The 20164-nt window shown below is 41.8% G+C and overlaps 2 protein-coding genes across 6 annotated transcripts; both read left to right on the top strand.

Annotated features, from left to right (window-relative positions):
• Window positions 1-408: 408 nt before the first annotated feature.
• LOC109869832 (sodium/potassium-transporting ATPase subunit beta-1-interacting protein 3) lies at window positions 409-7415 on the top strand. The gene is made up of 7 exons (XM_020460104.2): window positions 409-701; window positions 1650-1787; window positions 2299-2379; window positions 2554-2751; window positions 3032-3092; window positions 3634-3703; window positions 3899-7415. Exons 1-6 carry the CDS (start codon window positions 648-650, stop codon window positions 3687-3689), a joined length of 588 nt encoding a protein of 195 aa, XP_020315693.1. The 5' UTR covers window positions 409-647; the 3' UTR covers window positions 3690-3703; window positions 3899-7415.
• Window positions 7416-8006: 591 nt separating this feature from the next.
• LOC109869062 (YTH domain-containing family protein 1-like) lies at window positions 8007-16285 on the top strand. Of its 5 annotated transcripts, none has more exons than XR_004205169.1 (7): window positions 8007-8477; window positions 9033-9057; window positions 9334-9428; window positions 9753-11351; window positions 12657-12760; window positions 14502-14546; window positions 14718-16285. XR_004205169.1 is itself a non-coding variant. In XM_020458902.2 (6 exons), the coding sequence occupies exons 1-6, from the start codon at window positions 8451-8453 to the stop codon at window positions 14745-14747; spliced, it is 1821 nt and encodes a 606-aa protein (XP_020314491.1). In that variant the 5' UTR covers window positions 8007-8450; the 3' UTR covers window positions 14748-16285. The 5 variants fall into 5 exon arrangements, 3 of the variants coding, with proteins under 3 accessions (XP_020314491.1, XP_020314492.1, XP_020314493.1); XR_004205168.1 differs by having other exon boundaries at window positions 12657-12769; XM_020458902.2 differs by lacking the exon at window positions 12657-12760.
• The last annotated feature ends 3879 nt before the right edge of the window (window positions 16286-20164 follow it).

Genomic DNA, 20164 nt, shown 5'->3' with positions numbered 1-20164 from the left:
GACTGGCGCTGTCCTTCAGCTCCACCCAAACACGTGCACAATGGCGTGCGCTGGTTTTTCTGTGCCCGCGTTTTCATGTTTGGGTTATAGACTTCAATATGGGTTGGTCTTGTCTTTTTAGTACTTCCATGGTCCACAGTATAGGAACCAGTTATTTTAGGTCCTATGCTATGTTTGTGTATGACCCCAGGTGAGAGTTGCTTGAAAGTGAACAATTTGGGTGGAAAGAATGGACAAATATTTGTTTTTGAGAAAATATCACTGAGACCAAAAATGTTCTTGGTCCTGTGCACAGATAGGCTACTAAACGTTTATGCATTGTCCCTTCCACCAGCACCAAAAACTACTGGAGTGTTACACTAGTTGGTGCACTAGTGCAGTGTCGAGCGTCCCGAGCGCCACACCTAGCAGAGCATCCGAGTAGGGGAATTACTATGCCCCCTACCCTCCCCCTCGTTGTAACATCCTTAAGTGTTTTCCTTCTCAGTTCGTTTTGTTCCACCGCTGCAAACCACGACACGTCCCCGGACTGGAGAGCTTGTTTGGATATGGGAAGGACTATTCAACTTGCCCCCTATGAATTTATAAAAAGTTGCTTTGCTGTTTCGATTCGCCTATTTGGAAGCCATTTATGCAGATAAGAGAGAATGGGTTGCTGTTCAGGACGATGTATGCTGATCTTCCTCTGCACTCTCCAAGTGGTGAGATCATTCTTCTGCGATGATGCTATCTCTATACAGACTTTCAAAACACACCTGCTACCATAGCCGTGGTTTACTTCCTTCAGTGATTACTGCCACTTCTGCTGGCTGATGTTGTTGACAAAGTAGGCAAATTTTGCGCGTTTGAGATAAACGTGTAAATTACAGTTCCCACGACACACCCGTCAGTCTTTCCATTTCCATATCCAACTAAATTGAATTAAACATATTTGAAGTAAAACTATGTAATAATAGACCATATATATTTGTGTGCTGAGAAAAACACATTTAAGTGTATTATAATAATATAAATATTTCACATCAAATACAACGTCAATCAAACATACATTTATATTTCTCTCTAACATACATTTATATTTCTCTCTAACATACATTTTTTTATTAAGATTTTTGTATTCTTGCTCACCATAACTACAAGCTATGGGTCAACACTGAAAATAAAATAATTGATTGTGTGCTTTTAGAATACAAAAATATGCATGTTTATCTTGCTTGCATGAGTTGCCTAAGGGGAAAGGGAGTCAACCCCCACTCTGCCTGAACCTTAGTCCCACTTTGTCCCGCTCTTTCTTCCAACCCTACCCCCCATTTTGAGTGATTGAGAAGGCGACTCAGAGGACATAATTCATATCCCTGCTCTGCCCCTCTCCCTGAAACATCCCAGTGACTCAGTTACCTTGACAACCCAGAGAGAGCAGTCAGCATGTGGAAAAAATGAGTCTAGTGAATGCTTTGTAGGAGAGATGACCGTTTAACACCACCATCCATCAATTCAGAACCAACTGTTTAGATGAGAATTTCTGGAGAGTCTGGAAGCAGTGAGTGGATGACTTGATAAGATGCTTCCTCATGCATAATGCACGTCATAAAGATTCTTAACCCACCATCTCTTTCTGTCCCCCCTACTCTCTCCCTTTCACATCCCAGATGACAGCATTGGAGAGGCAGGCTTTTGACTTCCTTGGGTACCAGTGGGCTCCCATCATGGTCAACTTCCTGCAAATAATCATGGTTATCCTCGGCCTCTTTGGAACCATCCAGTACAGGCCACGCTACGTTGTTCTAGTAAGTCACATCTAGGCCACACTACTTTTGTGTTAATCTGCCCCAGGCTATCCTACAATGGATAATGTTGTGTTTTTGTCTACGATAAAGAAAATAAATCTTCAGTCCCCACTGAAATATTACTGTTGATCCATAATCCAATAGCTGTAAGGGATCACCTGTGATGTAAGAATGTTTATGTGCTGCAAATATAAATATTGATCCCATGTTATATTAAGCATAGAGAAAGTTGTGTAATTAAATGGTTATTACATAGGCAAGTTTAAATGCAGTGTACTGTATTTACTTACAAATTACACCTTGTAATCAACATGGATAATTGCATGAAATGTGCCTATTCTTCATAGAAGAATGGAACTGTACGTGCTGAAGGCAAAGGCATTTCTATAACCACTGTGGAAAAGCATTGGCCATTGTTACAATTCTGTCATGTATAGAGGTTTGCCTCCATACAAATAGATAGACATTATGTGTCTAAAATGGTCATCAAATATTTTGTTTCATGCCTCAGTACCTGCTGTGGACATTACTGTGGGTGGCCTGGAATGTCTTTGTGTGCTGTTTCTATTTGGACCTGGGAGGCCTTTCCAAGGTATTGGTCACTAATATTCAGACCTGCTATCAACTAATATATTTGCTTCGTCTTCAATTGTGTATTATTTTGGCACTGGATCAAACAGTCTTTCTATTCCCAAACAATAACATACCATAAATACATAACCATGCTAGTATGAACATGAACAACCCATATGCTGTGTCACTGCAGGAGAGCGACCTGCTATCCCTGGGTGTATCCTCACACCTTTCATGGTGGAAAGACAACGGGCCAGGCTGTGACGACAGGGACCTTCCTGCCACTAGGTGGCAGAGTCTGGAGAGCCCAGAACTCATCTATGCTCTGGGATGCTGGCTAGAATACCAATACATAGAGGTCCTACATTGTATCATACAACTCCTAATCTCTGTGAGTACTCTCTCTCTCTCTCTCTCTCTCTCTCTCTCTCTCTCTCTCTCCCATGTGGTGGTATTCATTGGAATGTAATGTTACATGTTACACACACACTCACACATACTTACACTGACACTCCAATACGCACACACAAACACTACATATGCTCACACACACAAAATGTAAGTAAGCATTTCACAGTAAAGTCTACACCTGTTGTATTTGGCGCATGTGACAAATAAAATGTGATTTGATTTGAATGTTGAACTGGTGGTCTCTGTGTTTGTGCCTACAGCTCTTGGGATTCGTCTATGCCTGCTATATGGTCAGCACCTTCACTGAGGAGGAGGACAGCTGTATGTGAATTTTAAGTGCATTTTATACATGGTCACAACACACTTTACAAAGAAAACACAAACACAATTTAACACGTACTAGAACAGATAAAAAGGCATGATGTCACAGCCACATGTAATACTGTCAAGTAGGGCCGGGACAATACTAGTATCGCGATACTTGTTAGTATGGTGGCAAGGAAACAAAACACGGATCAGATTTAACTTCTTTATAAAAAAACGCCATAATGTTGGAAACAAACATAATTATGTTGTCATCCAGAGTCACATTAATTTATTTCCCAAGCTATAGCACACACTATTTTACATACAGCAGGTTTTTAAAGGACTAAAGAGTTAGGTCTGCTTCATGTTTTCATTTTTGCCACAATTTTCCTTTGCGATACTGGTATCATCACTGCCCTACTGTCAAGGCCTCTTTCTTTCCTTTTTTATTTTTATGTTTCACTTGTTTTAATCATTTAGACCCTTTTATTTAAGAGCATGAAATTAGTATTGAATTATTTGATATTTATTCATATAATTGTGTTTTCTTTTTCAGTTAATTTCATTGGTGGTGTCCATTACCCATCTAAAACATCGCCGCTGTATTTATAGTGTACAATTGGGCTGTAAGTACCATTACTTTCTCAGGGGGAACAAAATCGTACATATTCGGCCCGTGTGTGTGTGTGTGTGTGTGTGTGTGTGTGTTTGCGTGCGTGCATGTGTGTGTGTGTGCGCACTTATTTTATATTGCAACATGTATTCAGTATGTTTCTGTCTGAGACTATGCAGTTACTTTACCATCATGTCTTGATTTACAGACTATAAGTAAAGGCTTGCAAGTGGGTTGAAAATGACTGACAAGCAAGGAGGGCAGAAGAGGAACGAGTGAGTGAAATACCTACTTTGGAAGAGTGAAATCACATCTCCAGTCACTGAAACAGAAGACATTCCCACACTGCACAAAAACATAATTCCTCAGCCTCCCGGGCACTCTTAATGCATACTAGCCTACACCAACAGTTCAGTGCAGTTATGGTCAATACTAGCCTGGTCCCAGGTCAGTTTGTGCTTTTGCCTACTCCATTTTCATTGTCAAGCTGTTTGGCATGACAATTCCATAAGTAGTTGGCAACAGAGGAGAAACAACAGAGTGGCACCCAGCGGGCTATACAGCAGGTCAGTACAGGTACAATCAGAAAACTACTGATACTTCTGACATAACATGTATCAGTGTACAGGGAATGGTATGTGTTGTATTTTTGGTATTTGGAATTTTATTAGGATCCTCATTAGCTGTTGCAAAAGCAGCAGCTACTCTTCCTGGGGTCCACACAAAACATGAAACATAATACAGAATGACATAATACAGAACATCAATAGACAAGAAGAGCTCAAAGACAGAACTACATAAAAAAATTAAAAAATGCACACGTAACCTACATGTCAATGCATACACACCAACTATCTAGGTCAAATAGGGGAGAGGCGTTGCGCCAAGAGGTGTTGCTTTATCTGTTTTTTTGAAACCAGGTTTGCTGTTTATTTTAGCAATATGAGTGGTAGCCTGATGGTTCGTAATCACCAGGGATGGGTCATAATTTGGTTGATCAGGCTGTGTTACCACATCACTGGATGAAAACAAATAACTATTATGATGTATTTTACTGTGTCACAGTCATAGAACTGCCGTTTGACAAAAGTGCTGACAAATCATCACCATGATTCCAACCTGGCCTATTGACTTGCGCTGTCCTTCAGCTCCACCCAAACACGTGCACAATGGCGTGCGCTGGTTTTCTGTGCCCGTGTTTTCCTGTTTGGTTATAGACTTCAAGTTGTTGGACTTGTCTTTTTAGTACTTCCATGGTCCACAATATAGGAACCAGTTATTTTAGGTCCTGTGGGCCTATGCAATGTTTGTGTATGACCCCAGGTGAGGGTTGCCTGAAAGTGAACAATTTGGGTGGATAGAATGAACAAATATTTGTTTTTGAGAAAATATCAATGAGCCCCAAAAATGTATTGATCCTGTGCACATATAGGCTACTAAACATTTATGCATTGTCCCTTCCACCAGCACCAAAAACTACTGGCGTGTTACACTAGTGCAGTGTCGTGCGTCCTTAGCGCCACACCTAGCAGAGCATCAGAGTAGGGGAATTACTATGCCCTAATCAGGCAATGGAGTAGGCAAAAGCACAGCTGAAGGAAGTTCCATGCAATTAGGAGTCTGTATAATACTGTACACTTTCTTGAATTTGTTCTGGATTTGGGGACTGTGAAAAGACCCCTGGTGGCATGTCTAGTGGGATAAGTGTGTGTGTCAGAGCTATGTGTAACAATTTGGGATTTTCAACACATTGTTTCTTATAAAAAGAAGAAGTTATGCAGTCAGTCTCTCCTCAACTCGTAGCCAAGAGAGACTGGCATACATAGTAAACTCAGCTAAAAAAGAAACGTCCTCTCACTGTCAACTGCGTTTATTTTCTGCAAACTTAACATGTGTAAATATTTGTATGAACATAACAAGATTCAACAACTGAGACATAAACTTAACAAGTTCCACAGACATGTGACTAACATAAATGGAATAATGTGTCCCTGAACAAATGAGGGGTCAAAATCAAAAGTAACAGACCGTATCTGGTGTGGCCACCAGCTGCATTAAGTATTGCAGTGCATCTCCTCCTCGTGGACTGCACCCAATTTGCCAGTTCTTTCTGTGAGATGTTACCCCACTCTTCCACCAAGGCACCTGCAGTTCCTGGACATTTCTGGGGGGAATGGTCCTAGCCCTTACCCTCCGATCCAACAGGTCCCAGACTTGCTCACTGGGATTGCGATCAGGGCTCTTTGCTGGCCATGGCAGAACACTGACATTCCTGTCTTGCAGGAAATCACACACAGAACGAGCAGTATAGCTGGGGGCATTGTCATGCTGGAGGGTCATGTCATGATGAGCCTGCAGGAAAGGTACCACATGAGGGAGGAGGATGTCTTCCCTGTAACACTCAGCGTTGAAATTGCCTGCAATGACAACAAGCTCAGTCCGATGATGCTGTGACACACCACCCCAGACCATGGCGGACCCTCCACCTCCAAATCGATCCCGCTGCAGAGTACAGGCCTCGGTGTAACGCTCATTCCTTCGACGATAAACGCAAATCCGACCATCACCCCTGTTGAGACAAAACCGTGACTCGTCAGTGAAGAGCACTTTTTGCCAGTCCTGTCTGGTCCAGGATGGTGGGTTTGTGCCCTATTGTAAGGACCTGCCTTACAATAGGCCTACAAGCCCTCAGTCCAGCCTCTCTCAGCCTATTGCGGACAGTCTGACCACTGATGGAGCGATTGTGCGTTCCGCATCTTTCTTTTGGTGTTTTTCAGAGTCAGTACAGAGTCATCTTTAGGGTCCTAAGTTTTCATAACTGGGACCTTATTTGCCTACCGTCTGTAAGCTGTTAGTGATTTAACGACCGTTCCACAGGTGCATGTTCATTAATTGTTCATTGTTCATTGAACAAGCATGGGAAACAGTGTTTAATCCCTTTACAATGAAGATCTGTGAAGTTATTTGGATTTATTTGGAATTATCTTTGAAAGACAGGGTCCTGAAAAAGGGACGTTTCTTTTTTTGCTGAGTTTATTTATATTAGCCCTCTGATTACAATTAAGAGCAAAATGTGCTGCTCTGTTTTGAGCCAGCTGCAGGTTAACTATGTCTTTCCTTGCAGCACTGGACCACACGACTGAACAATAATCAAGATTAGACAAAACTAGAGCCTGCAGAACTTGCTTTTTGGAGTCTGGTGTCAGAAAAGCAGAGCATCTCTTTATTATGGCCAGACCTCTCCCCATCTTTACAACCATTCAATCTATATGTTTGATGACATACAGTAGTGTCACTCTGTAAAAATATGCATTTACACATACTGTTGAAAATGGACCAAACCCTATAATTGTGTGTTCTACATTAATGTTAATGGAAAATTTGCATGAAAATTTGAGTCATGTGCAAATTATCAAAGTTATGTATACAGATTTATAGTTAGGATTTGGACCTATGTGAAGGTATGAGTGTGCCTGTGTGTGTGCGTGTGTGTGCAGTTCATACATTAAATTCCAGATAGCAGAGGAAAATAAAGACATTTTATTAACAATCTTCAATATTGTGATAGAAATGAGCTAAAGTCAGTGGTTGTCATGTAAAAAAACATCTTCAAATTTTTTAGGCCTACCTCTGAATTTTGTTTGAATTTGCGTGCCACTGATGGAAAAAAAGACCCTGGCTGTATCTTTAAGTGAATTTTGTTTGAATAAACTGTGCTTTTCTGTTAACCAATGTGTGCAGATATGTTTTTGACTCACATTCCTCATTTACTTGCCTTACTATTGATTTTTTTAAATTGCATGTTTAACCATTGAGTATCACTGGCTATTATTCAAGTCCCGACTCAAGAGTCCAGTCCATCAAATCGGAATATTATAAAATGATTGCAGGGCTGTAGGTCGACTTGGAGCCTATAATAAATACACACAGCTTTACATTCTCTATATGAAACACTTATAACCAAGATATAACTTAATGTTTGTGAGAAACACAACAGAGTCTATCAAAAAGTGTGAGTGGAAGGGGAAAAAAGCTTACTAAATGGCTTCAGTGCAATGTTTTATACAGAATATTTGTAGTAACAGTCATCAAGATAATATACATGATATCTACATTGCTATTGAGAGTATTTTCTCTATTGTGAAGGTTGTACATGTTATTATCAAAGCCTTACCTTAATTCTAGTAGATTGTGCCCCAAATAAATCGTCCCTTTTCAGAATGTCCCCATCACTCTTCCGTGGGATTGGTTAGCGCGCTGACTCGTCATCGCGGCAGAGCATTAAAGATCACAAGTGATATTTCTGAAACGCGATTACCGCAGTCCTCCTATTGAAGATGCATGACTTCCGACGTTTTGTCGTTGAGGCACCGCGCCTGGTGTGCCGCTGACGTCAATCCCTTCATTTAGACCCCGGATGAAACTGCTAGTGGGGGAAGTGAACAGGGCCATCAGCACAATAACTGCAATTTGGTGGATAAGGGGGGAAAATAAAAAATACATAGGATTAATCCTAACAGTGGACCCTTTGAAACCACCAGGACTATCTCCAAATTGGATTTACGTAAACATTGGGGGACTGGCAGAATTGAGCCTTGGAACAGTAGTTTGAGTTAGCTTGCTGCTGACTGTAACGAAGGAAAACATCTTGCTGATTAGCTTGCTAGCTACTGTACTGGGATACGAATAAAACGCAGGTTTTGAGGGAACGCGTCTAATTGAAACGCTCTACACAAATCCAGTGGCTTGCTTCATGAATTATGTCTGCTACAAGTATTGACCCTCAGGTAGGCAGACTGTATTTCCCGGAAAAAATCCACTCAGCGTCGACTCAAGGCCTTGCATAGAGGAAAGGTGGTTGGTTGTGCGCCCAATCCACCCATTGCTGAGATGTGATTCAATCTAGCTAGCTAACGTTAACTCCAATTTAGTTAGCAAGTTAGCCGCTAGCTAACACGTAATAAATCTGACATTTTTATACCAATAATAATTTGAAGCAATCGCCACGTTTTGTTCCTAGCGCTTAGCTAGTTAACGTTAGCTAGCTATGTGGTTTGCTAAAAACCCAACATTATGTATTTCACATGTATTCTCCTTATTAATATTGTCAGGCTCAGTTTCAGCTGTTGCAGTGGTTTACCAGCTCTAGTAAATTGTGGTTCTGTGCTAACGCAATGTGTTTAGTTAGCTAGTAAACTGGTTGTTGGCTAGATAGTAAAGTTAAGTAACTAACGTTAATGTAAGCGAGCTTCTAATTTTCAGCGAGTGTGGGTTGGATGTTAATTAGACAGCTAAAACAGATTTCTCTCTTTTACATGTTAACCAATTACACGGGAATGAAGAATTCAAAAGGACAAGACGCTAAAGGTAAGATCACTGTAGTTACTGTTAGCTAGATCAATTTCGACTCATTAGGTAGACTGCGATTGCTCAGACCATGCACGGACTGAGTTACAAACAATGCAGCTGCGGTGTAAATACAGTGCTGTCTTGTTATGTCAGTGATGCATGTCTTGTTATGCATTCGATGTCTTGCTGCTTTTACACACCCAAGTGTTAATCAGTACTGACTGAAAAGACATGTACATGTGTGTGTGTGTGTCTGTTTATTTGACACACATTGATAAATAACCCTACTATCAGTCTTTCCGGTTTCAGTGCAAAATGGCTCACTCCACCAGAAGGAAACTGTCCATGATAATGACTTTGAGCCCTATCTCACTGGCCAATCCAATCAGGTGAGTGACTTTTGAAATGTGTGTATCTGTGTCTGAATTAGAAAATAAAAAAGTGACTTGGCTGCAGGGAGGACCACAACTCAATATTGTCTCACAGGAGGACAGGACGTTTGCTTGGCTACATTGTTAGCTGATATTGTTATACATTTGCATAATTAAAGATGATGCCTTAAGTACTGCACGCATGGCCCTTTGGTCCTAAAATCAGAATTTTTGGGGTATAAGCTGACGTTCATTGGGGTTTGTGATGGTAGGTCATGTTGATATTTAGTTTTGATGTATCAGAATTTCAAAATTGTATTTACACTCCTTTTTTTTCTCTAGAACAACAGCTACCAATCCATGACTGACCCTTACCTGTCCAGCTACTATGCCCCCTCCATTGGATTCCCCTACCCCCTGAGCGAGGCACCTTGGTCAACCGGTGGCGACCCCCCGATCCCTTACCTGACCCCCTATGCGCCCCTTAGCAATGGAGACCACCACTTCATGCATGATACCGTTTTTGGCCAGCCTGGGGGACTTGGCAGCAGCATCTACCCACATAGATTTAACTTTTTCCCCGAGAACCCAGCCTTCTCCACCTGGGGTACCAGTGGGTCTCAAGGCCAGCAGACTCAGAGTTCAGCCTATGGGGGCAGCTACAGCTACCCTCCCAGCTCCCTGGGGGGCACACTAGTGCCTGATGGTCAGACAGGGTTCCACAGTGACACTCTGAGCAAGGCACCAGGCATGAACAGCCTGGAGCAGGGGATGCTGGGGCTGAAGATAGGTGGGGATGTGTCGGGCAATGGCTCAGGCGTGAAGAGTGTGGGCTCTGTGATCGGCGGTGGTGCTGTGGCTCAGGCTGTTTCTACAGGCAATGGTGGAACACCAATTGGCATGCCCCCTCCTAAGCCCACGTCCTGGGCTGCTATCGCCAGCAAACCAGCCAAGCCACAGCAGCTGAAGGCCAAGCCAGGCATGCCCATGGGGGGAGCCCTGCCACCACCACCCATCAAACACAATATGGACATTGGGACATGGGATAACAAGGGGTCTATAAGCAAAGTGGCCCCTCCACTGTCCCACCACCACCAGCAGCAGCTCCACTCTCATGGCCATGCCCACCTCCCCCATGGGCTCCCCCCTCCCCCTCAGCAGTCTGTTCAATCTGCCCAGTCCCTTGTGCAGCAGATGACCATGGGCCCGCCCCCCCCACAGTCATACCAGAACCACAACTCAGCCCCACCCCCTCAGACCCGCTGGGTTGCTCCACGCAACCGTAACCCGGGCTACGGTGGGGGCAGCATGGACAGCAGCGGTTCCTCTAGTGGTGGGGGTGGAGGTGTGCCTCCAGGTTCTGGCCCAGGTCTAGAGAACCACCCTGTTCTGGAGAATCTGCGGGCTGCCCACAGCTACAACCCTAAGGAGTTTGACTGGAACCTGAAGAATGGCCGCGTGTTCATCATCAAGAGCTACTCTGAGGACGACATCCACCGTTCCATCAAGTACTCCATCTGGTGCAGCACAGAGCATGGTAACAAGCGTCTGGACTCAGCCTTCCGTGCCATCAATGCCAAAGGCCCTGTCTATTTGCTGTTCAGCGTCAATGGCAGCGGCCACTTCTGTGGCGTGGCAGAGATGCTCTCGCCGGTGGACTACGGCACCAGTGCTGGCGTTTGGGCGCAGGACAAGTGGAAAGGCAAGTTTGACGTGGACTGGCTGTTTGTGAAAGACGTGCCTAATAGCCAGCTGAGGCACATCAGGCTGGAAAACAACGACAACAAGCCGGTGACCAACTCTAGGGACACTCAAGAGGTCCCTCTGGAGAAGGCTAAGCAGGTGCTCAAGATCATCGCAACTTACAAACACACCACCTCCATCTTTGATGACTTCTCCCACTATGAGAAGAGACAGGAAGAAGAGGAGGTTGTCAGAAAGGTAATCATAATTACCGTCTCTTGTTGATCACAAAGATCCTAAACTAACTGATCACAGATAGGTTTCATCCATTTTTGTAAAGCCCCCCCCCCCCCAAAAAAATGTATTCAGAACCATGACCTTTTTCCACATTTTGTTACAGTACAGCCTTATTCTAAAATTGATATGTTTTTTTACTCATCAATCTACACACTACCTCATAATGACAAAGCAAAACATTTAATTTTAGCAAATGTATAAAAATAACTCAAAATTAAATATCACATTTACAAAATTATTCACACCCTTTACTCAGTACTTTGTTGAAGCACCTTTTGGTAGTGATTACAGTCTCAAGTCTTGGGTATGATGCTACAAGCTTGGCACATCTGTATTTGGGGAGTTTCTCCTATTGTTCGCAACAGATCCTCTCAAGCAGGTTGGGTGGGGAGCATCGCTGCACAGCTATTTTCAGGGCTCTCCAGGGATTGGGTTCAAGTCCGGGCTCTGGCTGGGCCACTCAAGGACATTCAGTGACTTGTCTCGAAGCCACTCTTGCATTGTCTTGGCTGTGTGCTTAGGGTTGTTGTATTGTTGGAAGGTGAACCTTTGCCCCAGTCTGAGGTCCTGAGCTCTCTGGAGCAGGTTTTCATCAAGGATCTCTCTGTACTTCCCAGTTGCTGAAAAACATCCCCACAACATGATGCTGTCACCACCATGCTTCACTGAAGGGATGGTGCCAGGTTTCCTTCAGATGTGGTGCTTGGCAATTAGGGTGAAGAGTTCAATCTTGTTTCTCATTGTCTTAGGTGCCTTTTGGCAATCTCCAAGTGGCTGTCATGTGCCTTTTACTCAGGAGTGGCTTCCGTCTGGCCACTCTACTATCAAGGCCTGATTGGTGGAGTGCTGCAGAGTTGGTTGTCCTTCTGGAAGGTTCTCCCATCTCCACAGAGGAACTCTGGAGCTCTGTCAGAGTGACCATCTGGTTATTGGTCACCTCCCTGGCCAAAGCCCTTCTACCCCGATTGCTCAGTTTGGTCGGGCGCCCAGTTCTAGGACGAGTCTTGGTGGTTGCAAACTTTTACCATTTAATATTGATGGAAGCCACTGTGTTCTTGGGGACCTTCAATGTTGCAGAAATGTTTTGGTACCATCCCCAGATGTGCCTCCACACAATCCTGTCTCGGACCTCTACGGACAATTCCTTTAACCTCTTGGCTTGGTTTTTGCTCTGACATGCACTGTCAACTGTGGGACCTTTTTTTTTTTTATATAGACAGGTGTGTGCCTTGCCAAATCATGTCCAATCAATTTAATTTACCACAGGTGGACTCCAATCAAGTTGTAGAAACATCTCAAGGATGATCAATGGAAACAGGATGCACCTGAGCTCAATTTCAAGTCTCATAGCAAAGGGTCTGAATACTTTTGTAAGTAAGGTATGTATAAAAATATATATACACTACCGTTCAAAAGTTTGGGGTCACTTAATGTCATTGTTATTGAAAGAAAAGCAACAAAAATTGGCCATTAAAATAACATCAAATGGGCCTCCCGGGTGGCGCAGTGGTTAAGGGCGCTCTACTGCAGCGCCAGCTGTGCCACTAGAGACTCTGGGTTCGCGCCCAGGCTCTGTCGTAACCGGCCGCGACTGGGGAGGTCCGGGGGGCGAAGCACAATTGGCCTAGCGTCATCCGGGTTAGGGAGGGGTTGGCCGGTAGGGATATCCTTGTCTCATCGCGCACCAGCGACTCCTGTGGCGGGCTGGGCGCAGTGCGCGCTAACCAAGGTTGTCAAGTGCACAGTGTTTCCTCCGACACATTGGTGCGGTTGGCTTCCGGGTTGGATGCGCGCTGTGTTAAGAAGCAGTGCGGCTTGGTTGGGTTGTGTATCGGAGGACGCGTGACGTTCAACCTTCGTCTCTCGCGAGCCCGTACGGGAGTTGTAGCGACGAGACAAGATAGTAGCTACTAAACAATTGGATACCACGAAATTGGGGAGAAAATAGGGTAAAATGTAAAAATAATAATAAAATAAATAAATAGCATCATTGATCAGAAATACAGTGGTTGGTTAATGTTGTAAATGACTATTGTAGCTGGAAACGGCAGATTTTTATTTTTTTATTCCAAAGGAACGTTGTGTTAGCTAATCCAAGTTTATCATTTTAAAAGGCTAATTGATCACTGGAAAACCCTTTTGCAATTATGTTAGCACAGCAGAAAACTGTTGTTCTGATTTAATGAAGCAAGAGTATCTGGAGCGTCAGCATTTGTGGGTTCGATTACAGGCTCAAAATGGCCAGAAACAAAGAGCTTCTGAAGCTCGTCAGTCTATTCTTGTTCTGAGAAATTAACGCTATTCCATGCGAGAAATTGCCAAGAAACTGAAGATCTCGTACAACGCTGTGTACTACTGCCTTCACAGAATAGTGCAAACTGTCTCTAAACAGAATAGAAAGAGTGGGAGGCCCCGGTGCACAACTGAACAAGAGGACAAGTACATTAGTGTCTAGTTTGAGAAACAGATGCCTCACAAGTTCTCAACTGGCAGCTTCATTAAATAGTACCCACAAACACCAGTCTCAACGTCAACAGTGAAGAGGCGACTCTGGGATGCTGGCCTTCTAGGCAGACTGGCCAATAAAAAGAAAAGATTAAGATGGGTAAAAGAACACACACTAGACAGGGGAACTCTGCCTAGAAGGCCAGCATCCCAGAGTTGCCTCTTCATTGTTGACATTGAGGCTGGTGTTTTGCAGGTACTATTTCATGAAGCTGCCAGTTGAAGGCTTGTGAGGCATCTATTTCTGAGGCATCTGTTTCTTAAACTAGACACTCAACTTTTGAATGGTAGTGTATATTCAACTGTTTTTGTAAACTTTGCTTTGTCATTATGGGGTATTCTAGGAAAATGTTTTATTTAATTTTAGAATAAGGCTGTAACGTAACAAAATGTGGAAAAAGGGAAGGGGTCTGAATACTTTCCAAGTGCAGTGTATATCTCCTTTTTACATAGGGATGATTTAAAAAAATATTGGGACAACCTGAGTTTTGTATTACTTGATTTGTCCCATCACAGACCAAATGTCTACCGTTTTGTATTTGTTTGCTGTTTTTATTGTTTTGTGGAGGAGGTGTAACCATCCCTAAATGCATCTTCTTTCAACAGACCTATGAGCCAGCTCCAATACAGAGAGGGTCTCGACTTGATCAGGTAAAGAATCTTTTCTGAGTGTTTCACCTTGTATTCGGCTTCTGCCCATCAAGACATTGTTCCCTATGTCTCTAAGGAAATAATAAACCATTGTAGGGGGGTGGAATATTTTATTCAGTGAAGTTTTTCTAATGGTAACACTTTTGTTATTTCTTCCCCTCCCCACCCAAGGAACGCCAAAACCGAAGTAAACCACAATAGAGGAATGCTCCTTATAGCTTGATCAATGGTTATACTTGGATGGACATAATGGAATTTAGATCATGAAAAAAGAGGACATAAAGAAATTGTCAACTCCTATTTATTTTGGCCCACATCAAACTTTGAGCCACACTGCTTCTGGTCCGGTTCCCAGTCTCTAAGTCGTGCGCAGGGATGAAGTCAGTTTCCATTAATCAAATTGCTTCATCCTTATTTGTTTTCTTTCTTTCTTTCTGTATTTTTAGCCTGGCAGGTCTTTATTTGCTATACTCCCACACTCACATCCTTAACTGAGTAACAAATATCTGCACTTCTTTAACAAAATCTAACATGCTGCTGATATTCAGTGACTGTTCAACTTGTGGTGGTGTGAGTGTTGGAGAAACGTTAAGTGCTTGTATTGGTTGTTCTGATTTAGGAAGAGTGAATGCGACAATTAACTGAATCTTGACAAATGTTTGATAACTGTACTTGGCCAGTTTTATTTTGCATAATCAAAATAAACTGTTCTGTTATGCCCTTCTTGTCCATGTGAGGGTGGTCTTGTGGCTTGGTAGAAGATGTGAAAAGCTTCTGCAAATGATGCATATAATGGATAATGTGAAAGGCTGTGACATTAGAAAATTTTAATGTTTAAAAAAAAGAAGATATTTTTTAAATTAGGTATCACTTGGCTTAACACTGTTGTGACAACAATTTGTTGAAGAAGAGATACAATATGTTTTATTTTCATATATTTTTTTTTTCAGTTGAGCCTTAACACTTTTTCTGACAACAGTGTCAATGAAACTCTATTTGCTGTACTGTAACTCAAGTGTGTCAGCAAAAAGATTCAGGGGAAAGATGTCTAGAACATCCGCTCTCAAAGGAGGTCCCTTTCTTTTTTTCTTGATGGGGTGGAAATGTAAACTGTCTTGAGTTCAAGTTCTTAGCCAGACAACACTATTGTTGTCTTCTTCCTTATTTTAAATCATAGTTGTTACTTTTCTCTGTTCCCCATCATTCCAACAACGGGGTCAATGAAACTGTCATTTTGGGGACAAATGTAGCATGTACTGCTTTTAAAATCAAGATAGCCCTGTCACTCTGTTTCTTATCCTTGTCCTTTTCTTAACAGATTTAAAGCATTGATATAACCCTTCCACTTCATCCTCAGAAATGTTAAGCTTTAATGTACTGGCAATGCTAACTGAGAACGCCTCAAATATGTAATCTTAAAATTAATTTGACTGATTTAATGTCAAGTGTATGAAAACCCAGAGAATAGTATATATGGTATCTGTGTGTGATTTCTTTTTTTCCGGGACCTGCTTGCTGTACTGTGTATGTCTGTATGCGAAAGACAGAGGGGAGTGATTTATTGAGGGAATCAGATTTATGTAATGGTATTGGAAATTATTCATTCATGAGAATATATAAAAATTTAAGAAAACAAATGTTTAAGTCACCCCTGAATTTAATATGCGTTGTATCAAAGGTCACTATCACATTCTTAGATTTGATCATGGTCATTATTAAAGGTATACTATCTATTGTAAGTGTTTTTGGTTTGTTCTATTGTGAGTGAAAAGTATCTGTCTGCATCTACAGCAGCCCCCGGGGGGGGGGGGGTTGACACGAGGGGAATGAAGAGGTGACGACGACCCACGTTTGTTAGATGAGAGAGTGGTGCCTGAAGTATGGACGTTGCCATTTCAGACCTGGGTCAAAAACACATAAGATACTTGTACTCTCTCTGATAAAACCAACGGTATAGTCTCAAAAGTCCCAAACCCAAAATACCTTTTATTCAGTTTTGAATCCATGATCCATAAAAACAAACTGAACTGTAGGCCTACATAATTCACAGCACATCAAACCAAGGCTAATGGATTACGTAAAATGTGTCCATATACTTTTCCCGTGTTTGATCACCAGAGCTCATAGCCTACAACTATGTTTCTTACCACTGAAGTAACTATGTTGATATGTTTTGTTTGCCTAAAATACAATCACTTACATTTTTTGGATCGACGTTAACGTGATTCCTCTCTTGGCATTCACCGCGTGCCTTAATTGTATTGCTATTAAATCAAGGTCCGGCGTGAACACGAAAAGTGGTAATCCTACCCCCAAAACACTCGCTCAGTTTACCTATAAATTGTCCTAGATTGCAGATGGATTGCTTCATTAGATTAATGCCAATAACCACTACACCAGTGTTCAGGAGTTGTGAACTAAATTCAAATTGAGGTAGTGTTTAGAGTAATTAATTACTTTCTTGCCATTTAGTGGTGTAGCTAACTGCTGCAACCTGGTCTCGAGAATTTTGTATTTTGTCCGTAAATCCGAGACTTTCCATATAGTATGATAAAGTACGTTTTTCATATGTATTAATTTGTGGATGTCCCTAATCCATTTTGTATGATAGATTTTGCAAAACGTATGATATGTTACGGATTCCAATTTGTTATGGCTAATGTTAGCTAGGTGGCAAACATTATTGAGGCTAGGGGTTAACGTTAGGAGTTAGGTTAAAGGGTTAGGCTGGGATGCAAACTAGTCACATTTCACATAACCATTCGCTATAGTATTAACTGGTATACGACTCCTTGTCATTCAAGTTATAATGCGTTAGTTGCTCACTGGACCCTGGCAGTCTGTGAAATGTTAACTAGCTAACGAACGTAACTACTATCTGTGAACTAATGTTTTCTTTCTACAGTATGTAGTTAATTTTCAGAATGAGAGAATTAGGGGAAAATGATGGGCCTGGCTTAAACTGGATGCCACTATAGAGGTGAAAGGAACACCATACACTTTTTTTTTAGATGTCTGCGTTATTGCCTTAAGTAACCTGTCTTATGTACCATGCTAAACTGTTTATTTATTTTTACATATTTTTACATACAATCTACCTGCAGTGAAGCCGTTCAAAATGTACGTTGCATTCAGTCATCTAGCAGACTCCTATCCAGAGTGACCCACAGGAGCAACCAGGGTCAAGCGTCCAGCCCAAGGGCACGTCGAGAGATCTCCCACCAAGTCAAATCGGGGACCCGATCCAACAACATATCGGCCACCGGCCCCATCTCCCAACCGTTAGGCCACCAACCATCCAAGATCCCCCAAACTGGAGGGATAGCCTAACTGGAGGGCAGCAGGGTAGCCTAGTGGTTAGAGCGTTGGACTAGTAAGCGGAAGGTTGCAAGTTCAAACCCCTGAGCTGACAAGGTACATATCTGTCGTTCTGCCCCTGAACAGGCAGTTAACCCACTGTTCCTAGGCCGTCATTGAAAATAAGAATTTGTTCTTAACTGACTTGCCTGGTTAAATAAAGATAAAATTAAATAAAAACGCCTTCCCCAATGCACCAGCAATATGGAAAACAAAGGAAAACATAAATTTAAAAAAACTAAAGACAAGGACAACAAAAATCCAAACAGCAAGGTGTGTGTGTGTGTGTGAGGATGCGTACCTGTACATGTGTCCGTTTGAATGCGAGGTTACGCGCGTACAAGCACCTGCACGGTATCAGGTAATGGATGTAACAGAGTTGCCCCTCAGTGTCATTGAAACAGACTTTTTTGTTGTTGTTTATTTAGACTTTATTTTTTACTTTTATCTTTGACCGTCATTCTATCCCCCACCCAGCAACTCCACTCCCACATCTCAACCCCCAGCTTCCCTCAGCCCATCCCATCCACCTCTGCTGACCACCCTCTTCGGATTTCTATGCGCCATATAGCTTTCAACTATGCTGTGATGTTTAACATACAATTTCAATCTATCTAATCGAATAGAATCCACATTTTGCAAGTTGAAGATAAATACTCTTACTAAGAGTATTAGTATATTAGTAATTGACTGACCAGATCTCCACACAATGCTATTTCTAGGGTCAATTTTAGATGAATGGCTTTTTCAGCCATTCCTCAACCTGAGACCAGAACAAATGGTCTATTGATTCTGTATTCTCACAACAAAATCTGCAGAGCTGTGACGTTTGTATGCCCCAAATATTAATTTTTTTGTTGGTGCCAAGAATTCTGTACAATAATTTTAGCTGAAAAGCACAATGTCTTCAATTAATCTTGCGTTGTTTTATATATAAACTCATACACCCGTTGCAATGGAATCGGTATATCAAAAATCTCTTCCCAGATATTTTGGAATCTGTATGGCACAGCTGTCAACATCCTGGTCCTCAAATGAAACTGGTATACTTTCCTATTTATGCTATTTTTGTTACCTCCGCCAGTTTTGATCCTTTATATTGGGCAGACAGACCAGTTCCCTACCTCCTCCCGTTGCCACCCGTCTCCTCCATTTTTGGGGTAATGTAATCAATTGATTGTAATCTTAAGCAGAACTTCCCATACAATTTCGATAGCTCCATTAAAGACATAACTGTAAAATTCCAATTTACAATATCATTTAAAATCAAAATACCCTTTTCAAACATAGAATAAATATTGTTTCTATCTTTTCGAGGGGATGACATTGTAACCAGCCCTGCAATGCTTGTTCGAAAAAGAGAGACACTTTCAACAATGTTTCATTTTCAATTCATCGAAAATGAGACATGGCAATCTGCACAATGGCAAAAAGGCCATTTTTAAACAGTGGACATGTTTTCTCAGTAATCTACTTGAGAATAATTGTTTGTATAAGTGAAGCTTTTAGAGAGAGGTGTAGTGCTTTTATAATCTCAAACCACCCAGATCATATTCATTATATTGATACTTCATCTTGTCTGGTTTAGAATCCCAGATAAAGTGAAATATTCTTTACTCCAATGATTTGAAAAACGAATCATCAGGAGTAGGCAGCACCATAAGTAAGTGAGTAACCTGAGATATGACTAAGGAGTTCATTTTTCCATAAATAGACAGGTATTTACCCCTCCATGTTTGCAGGATCTATTTTTACTAGTTTTCTATTTCTATAAAAAGTTGTGCTCATATCTTTTGAGATATGAATACCAAGTACGTCTACTTTACCGTCAGCCCATTTTATAGGTAAACTGCAGGGTAAAGTTGTGTTTTTTAAAGATCAAATACGTAACATGATACACTTATTATAATTAGGCCAGAAAAGTTATCTAGATCTTCAATGAGAAATTGCAAGGATCTAGCTTGCAGACTGAATATAAAACTTGAGTCATCGTCATACATGGACACCTTTGTTTTTAAACCTTGGATTTCTAATCCTCTAATATTATTTGAATAGCTAGCATTTCGATGGCCATAACAAATATATATGGTGACAGGGGGACAGCCTTGTTTAACTCCTCTTGATAGTTAAAAACTCTGAGAAGTAGCCGCGATTTACTGTTTTACACCTGGGGTTGCAAAACATTACTTTTACCCATTGAATAAGAGACTCACCAAAGTGAGTCTCTTACTCTTTAAAAATCCGCTATGAAGGTAAAACTA

The sequence above is a fragment of the Oncorhynchus kisutch genome, linkage group LG24 (genome assembly GCF_002021735.2).
Source record: "Oncorhynchus kisutch isolate 150728-3 linkage group LG24, Okis_V2, whole genome shotgun sequence".
In the NCBI taxonomy this organism is placed as follows: Eukaryota; Metazoa; Chordata; class Actinopteri; order Salmoniformes; family Salmonidae; genus Oncorhynchus; species Oncorhynchus kisutch.
The sequence above is the reverse complement of the archived record's forward strand: the minus strand, read 5'-3'. Positions and strand labels throughout refer to the sequence as shown.

Excerpts from the sequence above, each read along its gene's own strand:
- LOC109869832 (XM_020460104.2), top strand. The coding sequence starts at position 648 with ATGGGTTGCTGTTCAGGACGATGTATGCTGATCTTCCTCTGCACTCTC. Across the intron at positions 702-1,649 it reads TCCTCTGCACTCTCCAAGTG|ATGACAGCATTGGAGAGGCA; the intron begins GTGAGATCATTC and ends TTCACATCCCAG. Across the intron at positions 2,380-2,553 it reads ACCTGGGAGGCCTTTCCAAG|GAGAGCGACCTGCTATCCCT; the intron begins GTATTGGTCACT and ends GTGTCACTGCAG.
- LOC109869062 (XM_020458902.2), top strand. The coding sequence starts at position 8,451 with ATGTCTGCTACAAGTATTGACCCTCAG. Across the intron at positions 8,478-9,032 it reads CTACAAGTATTGACCCTCAG|AATTCAAAAGGACAAGACGC; the intron begins GTAGGCAGACTG and ends ACGGGAATGAAG. Across the intron at positions 9,058-9,333 it reads AAAAGGACAAGACGCTAAAG|TCTTTCCGGTTTCAGTGCAA; the intron begins GTAAGATCACTG and ends CCCTACTATCAG.